The sequence below is a fragment of the Callionymus lyra genome, chromosome 10 (genome assembly GCF_982586985.1).
Source record: "Callionymus lyra chromosome 10, fCalLyr1.hap1.1, whole genome shotgun sequence".
In the NCBI taxonomy this organism is placed as follows: domain Eukaryota; kingdom Metazoa; phylum Chordata; class Actinopteri; order Syngnathiformes; family Callionymidae; genus Callionymus; species Callionymus lyra.
Genome location: NC_141827.1, coordinates 24,482,740 through 24,498,171, shown reverse-complemented (window position 1 = coordinate 24,498,171; position 15,432 = coordinate 24,482,740). Strand labels below are relative to the sequence as shown.

General features: G+C 38.8%; 1 protein-coding gene across 1 annotated transcript; it reads left to right on the top strand.

Moving 5' to 3' along the window:
* The first annotated feature begins 313 nt into the window (after positions 1-313).
* On the top strand, positions 314-15,298 carry igsf8 (immunoglobulin superfamily, member 8). Its single transcript, XM_087800859.1, has 8 exons — positions 314-463; positions 556-692; positions 5,964-6,344; positions 7,171-7,635; positions 10,697-10,875; positions 10,994-11,246; positions 11,473-11,922; positions 12,865-15,298. The coding sequence occupies exons 2-8, from the start codon at positions 647-649 to the stop codon at positions 12,990-12,992; spliced, it is 1,902 nt and encodes a 633-aa protein (XP_087656985.1). The 5' UTR covers positions 314-463; positions 556-646; the 3' UTR covers positions 12,993-15,298.
* The last annotated feature ends 134 nt before the right edge of the window (positions 15,299-15,432 follow it).

Sequence of the window (15,432 nt, the reverse complement as noted above, 5' to 3'; positions counted from 1 at the left end):
TTATTAAGGTACCTTTTTTTTTAAAATATACAGTATATATTTTTTAATGTTTTTTTTCTATGTTTTTTTATTGAAGACACTTGTTTTGGATTGAAGTGTTTTATTTTTTGATTGAACAGTAAAGAAATAAATCTAACTATGAAGGCAAAAAATAAAATGGTCTTCGCGTAATGTCGCGTGTCTGTACCGCCATCTAGTGTTTGAGAAAGACAACGTTTACAAACGAACCGATCTCCTCTACGATTGGTTCATACTTGTGTCAATCACGTCGTCGCCTACAGTCTTTTTTTCTTCTTTTTTTTTTTTCCAAGTCACGACCCGCCCCACCCCCTCCACCCACACGCACAGCCCACCCCGTGACGCCTTCCACGGACCGGGTCGGCGCGCATGAGATGTTGAAACCTCAGCGGGTTGTTGGAAACTAAGTCTAATGGTGACAGAAACTCGACGTTGCATGAAGAAGGTGATTCATTTTTACGCTCACTCACTCTCTTCAGAGCAGCGCTGCTAGTGTTAGCCGCTCATGCTAACGATGATTTAATCCGTCCGAGACAGTTGTGCTGCCCGGCGGGATGCTCGACGAGAACCAGCGCGAAGGAGACTCGAATCTGACCCCAGAACCTTTATTTGGACAGAGAGGTGGACGATGAAGCCTGTGATGAAAACATTTGTGTTTTTCTTTGTACAAACCGGTGAGTTATTCGCGCACTACGACCGCCATCTCACAGTGACGTTAGTTTTTCATTCTAATGTATCGATACCACTATATATTCCTCTCACATATATCATGGAATATATTAATACTTATATATATATATATATACCTGTATTTCTGGGTCAACACACTCCCCCGGGTCTATTTTGCTATGAGGTGGAAGGTAATGCAAATAAAAACAGGTGCAGTGGGAAGTGAGGACTCGTGTTACCTCCAATAAATAACTATTTTAAAGATTCATTGATTCATACAAAAACATTGAGACGATTCCATTGATCCAAGAATCATTTTCCTGAGGCGAATATAAGGAAAGTTATGGATTATTGAAACGAGTAAAAAAAATGCACTAGTTTTTGGTCAACAAAGTCAAAAGGCTTTGTTTAAATCCGACTTTTCATATGTCATAAGTTGCTTAATATTGACCCCTTTAAAAAAAAGAAGAAAGAGCTGTGTATCATTAAAGGGTTGCTAAACCAAGAAACAATAGTTATGAATTAATGTTAATCATTTTTTCATTCCAATTAATTTATGTTATATTAGAAAATGTTGTCCTCAAAATATGCATTGAAAAAAGGAAATTAATAGCCCGGATGTAATAAACACTGCATACGTTGTTTAAATATACAGTTGTTTTTGATTGTTAAAGCGCTTTGTGACCCTGGTCTAGTAAAGGCGCTTTAGAAATGACCATTACTTACTCATTCACTTACTTACTAATGAAACATAAATCACAGTTACAGCCTATTTTTATTGTTTAAATCCATTAAATTAGCTTGGAGGTGATGGATAATGTCAGTAAACATGGCGTGTTGGACTCAACCAGCCAATCGACGTGGCCAACAAAAATGTGTAGGAATCATCGATCAAGTCAAAAGATATTTGACTTGCAAGTAATTGTACTTGTATTATAATAGGGATTCCAATGAACATTTTACTCGCCTTAGACAGTTAGCAGTTGGAGTTGGAACAGGTAGTACAGCGGTCGATTTTTCAGATAGCGTGATTATACAAGAAACACGCTCAGTTACAAGGCACATTATTGACCAACAATAACGACAAATGTTGACAGTTTACAGTTGTCTATTATACTCAGGTGGTTTGTCAGTTAGAAGGAAACAATTAAATATACCTCTGACCTGAGGGCCGGCAAATTGAGTGAAAACAGTTTTGAAGGATTCATAATTAAACTAAAAAGAAAATGTCAAATTGAAGTTCTAAAATAGAAAATGAAAGTCCATGTGACCATTTTGGAAATATGTGGTACTGTTCCTTTAATATTGTTTAAGGGTAGCCAAAGAAGTTGGGAAGACATGTTGGGTTCATGGAGTTAGTGGCAATCGGACATGAGAAATTTTACCCTTCAACTCATTATAAGAATTTGTGCGGTAATTTGTAGTTAAAATACACATTTTTCTGTTTTTTAATTGTATTCATAGAGAAGTGAGTCCCTTTTGAGATCATGATTCACTTCATGAATAATTAATATTTCATAGATCAGGTCACAGGATTCAAATGTTTTTTTTAATGTTTATTAATATTTAGACCTTTTCCTTTTTTTTAGCAAAAGAAATATTCAGAAAATATTGATTACACTTGGAACAAACCCCTCAAGGCATATCAACTTTTTAGCCTATGATGCTTAAGAAATGATCTACTGTGGGCAGTATTGGTTTCTTTGGTAAATGAGTCATGCATTTCAACGTCCTTTCCAACAGGAGTGAATTCATTAGTTCTAATTATTTTATCTTATTAATATTTCACAATTTACTTATCAAAAGAATGTTTAAGTAAAGTGCAGTGTAAAAGTTCGAATCTAGGAAAAAGATTTGAGCGTTTGTTGCGTCAACAAAATGAACATATTGCAGAAATATGACACACTAGCTATAGTGTTTTAGACAAGTCAATAAATCAAACACATATTTCAGTAAACCAGTTTTCACAATTGTTGACCAGGGGATCACTAGAGTTTTGGAGAAATAATTGGAAGCACGGTTGTAGTATTGTGTTGGTGTCGTTGATCTTGCTGTCTAATTTATTTCTATAAAGTACTTAAGAAAATATTGTATTGAAGCTTTAAAACATGTTGCTTAACTACTTCATGCGGTCACCAGGTTTTTATCACATTTAGTTTTCAGAAATGTTCTCCAACCACTATCGCTGTTGGAGTTGAAAAATGTAATGCAAACACATTCCAAGTGTGCAAGTTTAACAATTTGAACTTCCTGAATGCGTAGTTAAAGATGTTACATAACACACTCTGAATAAACTGGCATCCCTTTTTATTTTTGAAATAATGCAAGTTAGGTTTTTGTCATCCCTAAAATGTGAAATGAGTTGCATAAAGAGGTGAATACAGAAGTAAGTGTGACATTTGTCTGGACAGCGCAAACAATAAAGAGGAAGTTGGACATTTAGTCACACCGTAGAACGTCATCTTCTCATTGTCCATTTACAATAACTGATGCACTTGTATGGTTTTCTCTACTGTTCCTCAAAGTGGAGTGTTCACCCTGACGGCTCAGTAATCTTCCTTCCACACATTTCTTTTTCATCTGAAAGAAAAGTCTGTCGTCTGTCCGTCTGTCTCTCAAGCTGCGTGGTGTCCCCCCTGCATGATCAGTCGGATCCCGACGATAATTAGGTCTTGATCCGCTTAATCCTCCGACTCATCTCCCATGTGGTTATTGACGTGTGCGTTGTCATCAGTGAGAAGGCCTCAGTTTTTTTTACAGTTTGACACACATTAAGCCAAGGGAGGGTTGTTCCTGTATTTCCAGTTGCTCAGGTAGTAATCAGATTTGAGGTGAGCTGTAAGCAAGCGTCAGTTTGTCCTGAGCTTTGCTTGTGGGTGTGGTTCGCTGGTAAACTTGTTTTGGTTTGATCATATCTCATGCTATTTTTTAAGACTGTACTGTTAAGCTTGTGAACATTAATCAAAATGCAATGTATCCATACTCTCATCTGTAACAAGTAGGAAATTATTAATTTACATCTAACATTTTGTTATTTTATCAACGTTTAAGTCTATAATTACAATTTTGTATTACTTTAAAGCCAAAAGACATTAAACAAATGCATTCCTAGATTACAATGTACTTTTTAGAAAAATAAACATTTTATCGAAAAAGGTTGTTTATTGGGATGAATCTAGCGATATCATGCATATCATAATACATAGGGAATTGTACAATATATTGTGATAATGTAGGACCAAACGTGTGGATATTTAGTGTTACCCAAGTACTTGACTCTGGCGTTACAGGATTTACACCTGATGATGATTGTTGACAAAGACTTGCTTTCATTGGTTTTGAAACCAAAATATGTCAGCATTAATAATTGACAAAAAATATATTTAATATAATATATAAATATTATTTCAATCAATAGATGGCAGCAGTCATTACGTCCTCCACAGCTATAGGAAACAATGAAATCATGCAAGATTCCGGCTTTGACTGAAGATGAGAGGATATAGTCGTACAGTTACTTTTAAAGCTGATGTTTGGAAACATTTTGGTTTCAAAATAAATTAACTACTACAACCTCGCCAAGAGTCATGAGGTCTTTCTGCCAAACCACAGTCAAGTACTCGTACAACAACAACAAGTATATTGTCGTCCCACAGTATTACAATATACCTGAGTTGTTCTCTTTTAGAGCTAACTTTGAAACCTTTTTACAGGTTATAGTGTGGTAACCCATTCATTTCTAATGTTTAGCAAAATTACAAATAAATAAACCATCCGTTCCACTATTTAAAGCAAGAACATGTAAACCCATGAGGCCTAAAATAGGAAGGATAAACAAATGCCTTATACAGTATTCTAATATTAAACCTTGTGTTAGTTAGCAAGTTAAAGATTCAAACATCGTTATAAATTCAAAAGATGTTTTACCTACTTGAGTACTAACATTTTAACATTTGCTGTTTTTACAGATTGTTATATTTACGTTCCGGCAAACGCATCCACACAGTACCAGTGTGTTCATTTATTAGTGGTTTCTGCAGGACTGCTGAATAGAACAGTTTAAGTGCCAGTGGCTCCAATTCGGTTTCTCTTCTAAACGACTTCCAAACACTTGGAATGGAACTGCCAAACAAAAGAGGGTGAAATATAATCATGTTTTCAAGCTTGAGGCTCACGCTGGATACTTGGGTACGAAACCAGGGGTGGGGGAAGCCCAGATATTATATAAAAAAGGCTGAGGCAGAGAAAATTATAAAAGCAAATAATGAATAATAAGCACTTTTAAGAATGGAAACGGTGAAATGAATCAAAATGCATAGTCCTACCATGTTGACCTCATAATCCAATTCCCTTAACTCTTCAACCATTCACTGCAGACATAATTCCTACAGATCCTAAAACCTAAAAAAAAGCAGTTTTCGATCGGATAAAGGGTACGTCCGTTGTCGGATTGCCTGTGAGTGGGGGAAGGGGAGTGAGTTTAGCTGAAAAGGACAGAAAAGGAGTTTTGTTCACTATTAATTTAGACAAAAGTTTGACACAAAAATGTCAAATTAGAACCCATTAAATCACTATAAATGCATGATGAAATCATTGGAAATATTGGAAAAGCTGTTTCAAAAAGTGATAATTAATGTTTTATAATGCATGTGCAGGAGCTTCCATTAGTGGACATCCATTGATTTACATGCGTGTTCTATGATATAGGTCTCTAAAGTTTATTGAACATGTCAAAATATGCAATTGCTTTTAAGAGGAGACATTTTGTGACGATAAGAACTTGATGTTCATTTTATACAGTTTATAAACTCTATTCATTTTACAACATCCAACTGATTGATGGTTGTTCAATTGTCATTTGTAGTCAAATTTAGACTGTAGGAAAAGCCAGACAGAGTACAAGCCAGACTGACCCACTAATCCCTGCCCTAACTCCAACACCAGTCCTGTCTGCAGTGACCCCCTGTTCAGGGCCCCACAGCTGCAAACTTCCCTCTGACACAAGGCAGGGTCATACAATCAAGTAGTACAAGAAACAAAAACCTGTTGTGTTGTGGAGGTGAAAGGTGAATGTGTAAAACAGACATATCTGAATTCATTTTAAAACTCACTGACCTACTTCTTCCCAGGGTGCATTTCCTATGTAGCTGTTTAGATATTGATTAGTTGCTAGCCAGTTTCGGTTATCGATTGGTGTGTTTGTAGAGCTTGGAGGCACTTCTGTGGTACCAGTGTCCATTTCCGCTCTCTGACTGTCCCTGGTCTTTCACCCACAGTGCTCCAGTATGCCATCTGCCGAGACGTGACGCTTCCAAATGGCCCGCTGTACCGTGCAGCCGGTTTCCAGCTCTCCCTGCCTTGTTCTGTCTCAGGGTATGAAGGCCCTCGCACACAGGACTTTGAGTGGTTCCTCTACCGCGATGATGCCGGAGGGAGGCAAATGGGAGTGGTGTCTACCAGAGACAAAGGGTTCCCCTACGCCCCCTTTCAGGCACGAGTAAGAAGCGGTGAGGTGAGGGTGGACAGAGACTCTGGGGACAATGTTAGGCTGATGATCCAGAAGCTGAGAGCTGAAGACCAGGGGAAGTACGAGTGCTACACTCCAAGCACTGACCTCAAGTACCAGGGCAACTACAGTGCCACTGTTATGGTGAAAGGTAAGCTTGCATTTCGGCAATAATCAATTTAGTAACTTCATTCTTCCTGGAAGTGAGGAAGGAGATTGCAAACCCAAAAATAATAAATAGATGGGGGTGCTGTCGAATATCAATACAGTATGTTTGGTGAAAAAAACATTGCGCCAAGTTCAGAACAATGAACAAATTCCAGTATAAATTCTAGCAAAGTGTGGTACAGCCATGTCTGAATTTATTACAAGTCACCTTTTTTAAAGAACTTTGATTAAATCATGGTCTTCGAAACTAAGAAAAAGACGGACATATTTTGTGCATTAATGTTTAACCCAGATATATTACTTGTATAATTAAAAAATATATATAGTGTCCGATGTCATGCGACAGCATATAATTTAGTATAAACGTATCTTTAATTGAGTTATCTTTTATTCATTTAATTTGCTTTTGTAAATTTGTTACTCATTTTCCTTGTAAATTTAGTAGATCACACCATATCTGGAGTAATATTCACACGAATATGAACCAAAATGTTAAAACTGTGCATGAAGTATGAGATTATATTGTCAATGACACGTAAACAATGTTTCAGATTTTCATTTTTTCATTGAAAGGTTTTTATTGTGACTTTTCCTTGATCATGTTACACATGATGTTTTTTTTTTATAGATGAACTATCACTTGGGCTTTAGGGACAAAGATAAAGGGAAGTATGTGCCCCCAACACAAAGTACAGTACCCTAAAACAAGTGTCCTATTATAAAGAGGTCCCTGAATGAAGTTAGCGTTTGTCTTTTTGGTTATTAGAAAGTCTGTTGTTATAAGTCACTGTCCTTTCTTTTACCTGCAGTGATTCCAGACACTCTCCAGATCAGCTACACCCGCTCGCTCACCGGTCAGCCGACACCTGAGGGGGCCGAATTAACTCTGACCTGCTCGGCCGGCATCCAGTCCGAGCAGCTCACCCATCTGTCCATCACGTTCGGGAAGCGAGACGGCGGTGCAGGGAGCCCTGGGGGTGGAGCTGGAGGGGAGGTCAGCACCGTGAGGGAGATTATCACCATCGACAAGCTGCTCGGGGTCGTCCCTGGACGCTGGTACAAGCAACGGTACGATGATGGAGAGATCACGCTAGAGAAGAAGAACGGTGAAGGAGGATTAGGGATATATGTCATGAAGATGAAAGCTGTGCAGCCCAGTGATACCGGATCGTATTTCTGCGAAGCATCGCAATGGATTAGGGACCCAAATCGATCATGGCAAAAGATTGCACAGAGGACCCTGGATATCGGCAACTTGACTGTGCAGCAACTTGGTGAGTGAAAACTAAAATAAATGAAAAAATGTCAATGCCAATTAGCATCCAAATAAACTTGGTCCACCCTGATGATAATCACTTATTTGTAAAAAAAAAAATTAGATAACATGGATTTAACAATCTGGGGGTGGGGTAAAGAAATGAGAAAGATTTTTACAAACCAGCGTTTTGGTGTTTGTAGATTGTTTAGTCTCAAAAATGTGGTTTACAATATTAACTATTAAAGCAATACAATCATCCTCATCATCATCCAAAAAATTGGTATTTAAACAATTAAGATAAATATTGGTATTAATCTTCAAAAATAATTGGTGGAATGATCTTGCGATCTTGCTTTTTTCTTCACAACACAGTGAATTTCATATTGAACGTTTTCTTCCTTATTCTGGTTGTGTTTTGTGGTTCCTATGCCCGCCCTACAGAGAGAGACTGAAGAATGAATCTGCTCTATCTGCAGGCACCTTCAACTGTTCTCACTTCTGCCATTTTCATTATTTAAATTGTGATAGACATTTGAAAAATTCACAAATTCAAGCGTCAGACATGATTCACTTACCACAAGGAAGAGGCTCAGAGAAGATTTAGAACCATGAAATGATTATGCGTTTATAAAAATACAAATGCAGACACTGCATCAAGCTTTTATCGTTCTAGCAACAGTGCCATCTACTCTGTCTGTAGAGTAAGTTTATTCAATCATGACAATCATGCAAAAGGATTTCTTTGTTTGCCACATGTGTCATGTAATTAAAAAAAATTAAGAACTAGTGAACATAGTTTTGGTCCCAACGATGCAACCCTTCTATGTGGTCGGAGTCTCGGCCTGCTGGTACCATATTTTGGTTCTGGTTGCTATGGCAGCGCTCAGACTTGACATGCTAGTGAAATAAATTGGACTCCTTCCAGGGCGCAGCCCAGAGTGATTGTGTTGTTTTGGAGCTTAACTAAACGTCTGGCAGACTCGGCCCTCGTGTGTGATCGACGGACGGTTGATGTGCATCTGGGCCTACAGCTTTTTAATGAATGTTGTAAATGAAACACTCTGTCTAATTTAATGTTGTTTCCATGCCTCAAGCATGTTCATCGATGACTATGACTGTTGGGAACAAACTCATAAACGCTCAGATCTCTTTGATTATCCGGATTTGAAGGGTTAGTAGCCAACAGGATGGACAGCTGGATGGATATCTGGCCGTTGGCCCTCCACATGAATCGCGATAAATTCTTAAGCGCTTAAATCCCAGGGATTAGAAAATATTTTTCTTCACCTTGACCTTGTATGACGACTCTATCTTTAGAGAAGGACCACTTCTTTTGAATCTCCTGTGTCTAACAGATTATATGGTGAAACGACAAAACTAACCACTTGAACCAAATTGTTTATTTTCGTTTCTTTAGGATGCACTCTCTGAAATCAGTATAATTTTCTGCCATTGGGCATTCCTTTGGGTCAAATTATGACTCTTTGCTGACAAAATGGCTACAAAGATAGATAAACAGATTTCAAGAAATTTCATTTATGGTTGTTTATCAGACAACGATGTGCTATTGTTGTTCTAGGACAGTAATATAGATGCAAAAAAGCATCATGCTATATAGATAAAATAAATAGTTTTAACCAAATTATATTAACCTAATGGATTTTAATAAACCATTGCAAATGTTTTTTGTTTTTTATTTGGCACAGAGTAAAAAACTAAATGATGTATTTTATGAGTGGAACTGGCACAGGGTGGGAAAAGCTTACTTACAATGATTGCATTGTTTTAACGGCTCGCAAAAACAAGTCCTACTTCTCTTTGTCCCAATGACAATAGTCTTCTATAGTCTTAAAAATATATAATGCAATGCTATTGTTCCAAATTATTATGCATAATTTGAGGTCATGAATACACCATGCACGAGAAGCACATTTGAAGAATTTGTCTGATGGAAAAAAAAAAAGTAATGTATAATTAACTTTTCATATAATTAGGTTCATACTGTATGTATGATTAAGTAGTTAATAAATACATGGGGAAAAAAAAGTATTGCATCATGTGTATCATTTGACTTAAACCTGGCCATAAACGTGGGATGCACAAAGGCACTGTTTTTGTGTCATGGCTCTTGATGCAAGAACGTAAGTGGTTATTTTAATGAAAATGTCAACATGTATCGACTCGTAAATTAAACCGGTATTTTCTACTAAATTTTTCGTGGCGATTACAAATTTAAACGGGGAGTTTCTCAAGATTTAGGCTCCTTGAATGTTTTCTCTCTATTGTCCTATGACATTGTAATGATCCGTGTTAAAGTTGTGTTGCCTTATTTGTCACCAGTGTCAGCTGCAGTACACAGTATTGAGAATATTTTACATAGTACTTGGTCAACTAAATAATTTGTGTTTTCACTCCTTGTCTTTTGGCCATATATAAACATTTAAATATTGGTTACAGTTAACTGCTGTTTACACTGTAGGCAGAAATAGATGTTAGTTGTTCATCAATATTTGTGACCACATCTAAACTGCCTGCACTGCTCTTTTAAAGACTCTTATTATGTAACATAAATTATGTAATTGTTCAGCTCTACTGGCCAACATGCATCTGCACGAATGTCAGCTTATTTGTCTCTATATTTAGATCCGATAGATCATCAACCTCCTCTACAGGCTGCCAGGTTTGGCTGATAAGCATCAGTAAATAAAGTATTACAAGAGTCAATATAATTAAGTTTGAACTGCATGTTTGTGGTAAATAATTAATTCACCTTTTGAATTAAAAGCTGGCTGTGTTGCCACATTTAAGTTGATATCTACATTTTGGAATGTACATCAGGTTTATAATGGTCATTTTTAAGATTAAAAAATAAATTATGTTCAGAAACAATTGAAGCAGCAGAACACACCCGCCTAAGCTGTCTCTGGTGTACTATGATTGTACAATAGTGAACAAATGTATTGTTGCCTGCAGACTACGGTGCCTTGTGTCCATGAGGAATTCGATTTGTATCACTACTTTAAGTTTGCACTGATCTGAAAGACTACCCTTCTAAATATCTCCTTCTCTCTCTCCAGCTGAGTCCATGAGTGTGGCGTCATCCCCTAAAGGGGAGGTGACCGTCCAGCTGGGTTCCCCTCTTATCCTTTCCTGTGAGGTCCAGGGGCTGCCATCGGAAGTGAATTCTGGTCTGCTGGTCCAGTGGATGAAAAGAGGATCAGTGAGCAGCGGCTCCGTCGGACCTGGAGGAGTCGAGGTAAGGGTTCAGTTTGATTTTAATTTGAATCATTTGAAATTAAAACTTCTGTCCCTCAGCGAGGGAATTATCTTATATCTGAAAAACATTAAGCCTACTCGTTGTCTCTGCTGTGAAGGTCGAAGTGGCCCGGATGAGCACTGATGGGGTCGTCAGTTGGGGGGACGACTTGAGCCGAGCAAATGGTGGGTCCTTGGAAAAGGTGGCGAGGGCGAGATACTCGCTGAAACTGTTCTCGGCCCGCCCCTCTGACTCTGGAGTGTACCGATGTGTTGTCAGCGTCTATGCCGGGAGGATAAACCCTGACCCCTCCATCCCTGCTACTCTTACTCAGAGGTCTGAGGGCATCACTGTCAACCTGAAGACCAAAGGTGAGATTTGGCCAAACCTTATTGCACTGATTTAAGAGTTATTTTACTAAGTTGCCAGTGTCACTCCTTGACTCATGTGCATCGGAATTTGTTTGTGTTTGGACGTTTTATTAGTCATTTGAAATGTGCATGCTGTTAAATGAAAGGCTAGAATGTTGAAAACATTTGTTAGAGACGGTCTCGTGTCTAAAACAAAAACATTGAACTAATAGTGTGTTTTGCACAGATGTTGTGGTGAAGGCTGTGGCTCAGCTTCCACGTGGACCCCTGTTGAAAAGGGGCAGCACCATCACCCTCATCTGTAACGTCACCGTGACAACCACAGGCCCCGCCCAGGCACAAGTGCAGTGGCTCCGCTGGCCAATCCCAGAGCCAATTGGAAGGCAGCGTCAAGTCGCCGAAGCCCCCGATGCTCCCGTTGAGGAGCAGTTGCCCACCGTGGTCGCCGTGCTGATGTACGATGGAGTCGCTCAGATCTTCGTTAACAACAGTGAAGTCAGCGTTGATCGAGTGACGCCCATCAGCTACAGACTGAGGGTCCACGCGGCAACGATAGAAGACGAAGGCATGTACTCGTGCCACGCCGAGGCCTGGGGGCAGGACCCGCACGGTGGCTGGTACAACACCAGGGTGAAAGCCGAGTCCAACTCTGTCACTGTTTACCTGTATGCAAGAGGTAAGATTGCCTTTAAACTTCAGGATCTCACTGTTTGATATCAAATATTCAATTATTTATTTATTTTATTATCATGTTTATTCCAATATGTGTAGAGTTAATTATGTCTGCTTGAAAAATTTAAGCTAGAGGCAAAAAACATTTGTCAAAAGAGTTCTTGAGGAAATCACTTGTGTCTGCTCCATTTTATTAGCTGTTAAAATACTAAGAATGTGTCGAATTGGGTTTTTGTCATTTTAAAAAGTAGATGGACAATGTCCCTTTATTCTAACCATTCAAAAATATTAATTCAGTACAGTGGTCCCGCAATCCCCCACATTAAACGAAATCTGGGAAGTAGCGACCGTTTCTTTTTTGTGTTTATGTTTAAAAATTAACGCTGACATTATAAAACATATTTAATCTAGCAAACTCACCATTACAAATGTGATGCCATCCCTCTTACTTAAGGAAACCAGAACATTTCCCATAATGCTTTGCTCCCTAGCCAACCAATCACAGCTCTACCATCCCTTTTGACCTAACATTATGAAAGTATATGAAATACTGAAATACTGAAATAAAGTACTGAAGCAAGTTGTCACACAGTTTGATTAACTGAATGGTTTTTAAACTTTATGGTTTATCTCCATATAAAATGAAGTTTAGAATCAAAATTATGTCTCCAGTTAATTAAAAAACCTTCACTTGTTAATATGATATACTAGGGAATAATTTAGTTTCTTGTAACTGTACACCATTTTCATCTGTTGCCAACTTAATCCCTGTGTTGAAACAAGAACATTTTTCGATCCTGTTTGTTTTCAAGGAGACAATATCATTAAAATATAAACTCCCTCACATTGTTGTTTTCTTACCTTCAATGTCAGTTGTTGAATTGTTGCCAGTTTCAGCTTTTTCAACATCCATAGTTGTTAATTTATTTTTCTAAATTCTCTCCAGTTATGGACCTCCTCCTCATCCCGCTGATCATCGGCATCTCGTCAGCTCTATTGGTGGGCATCGTCATCATCGCCACGGTAACGTGCTGCTTCATGCGGCGGCTGGCGAGACGTCAGCCTCGGAAATAGGTACCTTCTCCCCAGCGACGCCTCAGAGGCGGAACTCATGTTTCTGGTATGAAATGACTCCAAAAGGAAGTGAAACACTTCCGCAGTCAATGCCAAAAGAGTCTGTTTTTATATTCTTGTGTATTTTTATAACAAGTCTTTTCTCGAACTGAAGCCTCTTTTTTATTGTTGCCCATAAAAACCCATCAATTATTACAGATCATAACCTTGGTAATTCCTTTTAAACCACCAAAGCCCAAAGTTCCAACTGAATCTTTTCTCACCCGTTGTATTTGCACTATATTATCTTCGATAAATATGCATGAGTTTCTGCCGATGTTTTTGTTGACGTCCTCCTGCATGGACCTTCATGTACAGCGAAAAACACCCTCCAGCTGCACTAATGAGGTCAAAACCAAAATCCAAACCGTCTTCAAACGACGACGCCACTGAGCTGTAAATACATTTTGACTTACTGTGTGAGTCTGTTTAACATTCCGCAGCACTCTCCGACACCAGCGCTTGGACTCAATGTGGGCACACAACCAAACCCCCTGAAATCCTTTTGTTTACTTAATCTACTTGGGAAAAGTCACTGCGCTGTAGTTGAGAGAGAAAAGTCTGAGTGTTGAACATGTATTAAAGTTCTAGTTCTTTTTCTCCATGTACACAGGAGAGCCATTAGATTGTTGTTATTTTTCCCTTCACGGCCTGTCTGATAAACCACTTGTATCGGGTAATATATCTAGTTTTCATCCATGTCAGTTAAGGGACACGAGTTAAGTACTTATGTTGCTTTAAATCTACGCTAGGAGTTGCACTGGTTCTACTTCATGCATGCTCTGCCCTCTACAAGGCTTTCGCTGTGGGTTACCTCGAGGCTCTCACTCGTCACTGAGAAAGCTCAATGCCCAACAAGGGTCACTATTTCAAACTTGGGGAGGCGGCAAAAACGTGTAGAGGGCATTCACAGAACCAGGGTTGTAAAGATAACGGGGATAACTTTCAATTTTTTTTTTTTTTAATTTTCACAAAATGATGCGAGACTTTGTTTCATCAGATTCTAAAGGTGTCATGGTTTACTTGTGTGGCATCTCTCTCTGCTTCTGACACGACTAGCGTATGATTTCTTGGATGCTGTGTTATTGGCGGTGTTGTCAGAGGTACTTGTCTTGGTGCTTTTCTATCTTAATTCAGTTCTTACTTAAAAAATTCAAATACACTCCTATTGTTTGCCAAAATAGATGACACTGCGGCTCCCTCGCAAAAAGTGCAGCCCACGTTATAGCTTGTTTGTCCAGTTCCCTCTTTTAAGTGATTTTAATCAATTCATACGTTTTATCTTTTTGTTAAAATGTCATTTTATTTAGCAATATATGTCAAATGGAAGGACCAGGAGCCAAATCAGGCACGCCTAGTCATTTTATTTGGCTTGCAAGAGTTTCTGATGCAAAAAGTTTGCTCCAATTTTTTTCGAAAAGCGTTACGACCTCCTACTAAAGGATTAGTTACGGACTGTTAATAGACATAGATTTTGTACGATCCGAGACTGAGTTTGTCGCCCCTTAAGTAAAGTGTATTTGTTCAGATCTTAGACAATATTGTGCTCAGGACAAAACTTTTCACTCAAGCATCAACGTTCTTTTACATTAGTTTATTTGGTGACTGCCCCTCGGCGGAAGTTGTGTTGTTGCAAGTCCCTGTGTACATGTGGTTCTGATCTAAACTATTGGTGTTTCCTGATCCCCCTGAGCTCATGAGCTCAAGAGCAGTGTTGTCATTTGATCGCACCTTTTTCTTAAAACTTTGAAACGATGTTGTCGCCGTCACATTCTTGATTGTGTCGCGTGTATGCTGCCAAGTTTCCTATTGCACTAAACATGTTTCTACCTGTTAACTAGCCAACACCAGGATGTTGAAATCACTGCTTCAGATTTTTTTTTTTTCTCCAAATCCTGTTGTGGACACAAACACACACGGCAACCGTCGATGACACATTTGCACTGGCGCGCACACACTTTTGTGCAGGCTGACATTTAGGATGTATCTGCGTGTCCTTCTCTAATCCCTTGTGTACAAGTGAAGCATGTAGCACGTCTCGCTCTGACCCCGCCGGGCCGTTCACGAATCCACACAGTTCCAGCTGTAATTACATGTTGTGCTTTTCATCGTTTGTATCTGTTTGGATGATCCGCGCCTCTTTAAAACCACTGTCCCTGAACGCATCTGAGACTCACTGCTGTTGGTTATTAGTGCTCAGTATGTTTCTCTTGGTGCTCTGGCCTGAAAACAAGGGCCAGCTGATAAATAAACCACTCTGGATTCACTTTTCCTTCCATGCGTCTGTTATTCATGTGCACGCTCTTTGTTAGCGAAAGAAAATCTTTGTTTTTTTTCCTCAGCAAGAGTGAAGGTTTCAGTTTGTGTTCATTCAGCAATTTGAGTGTGCGAGAGAAAAAAA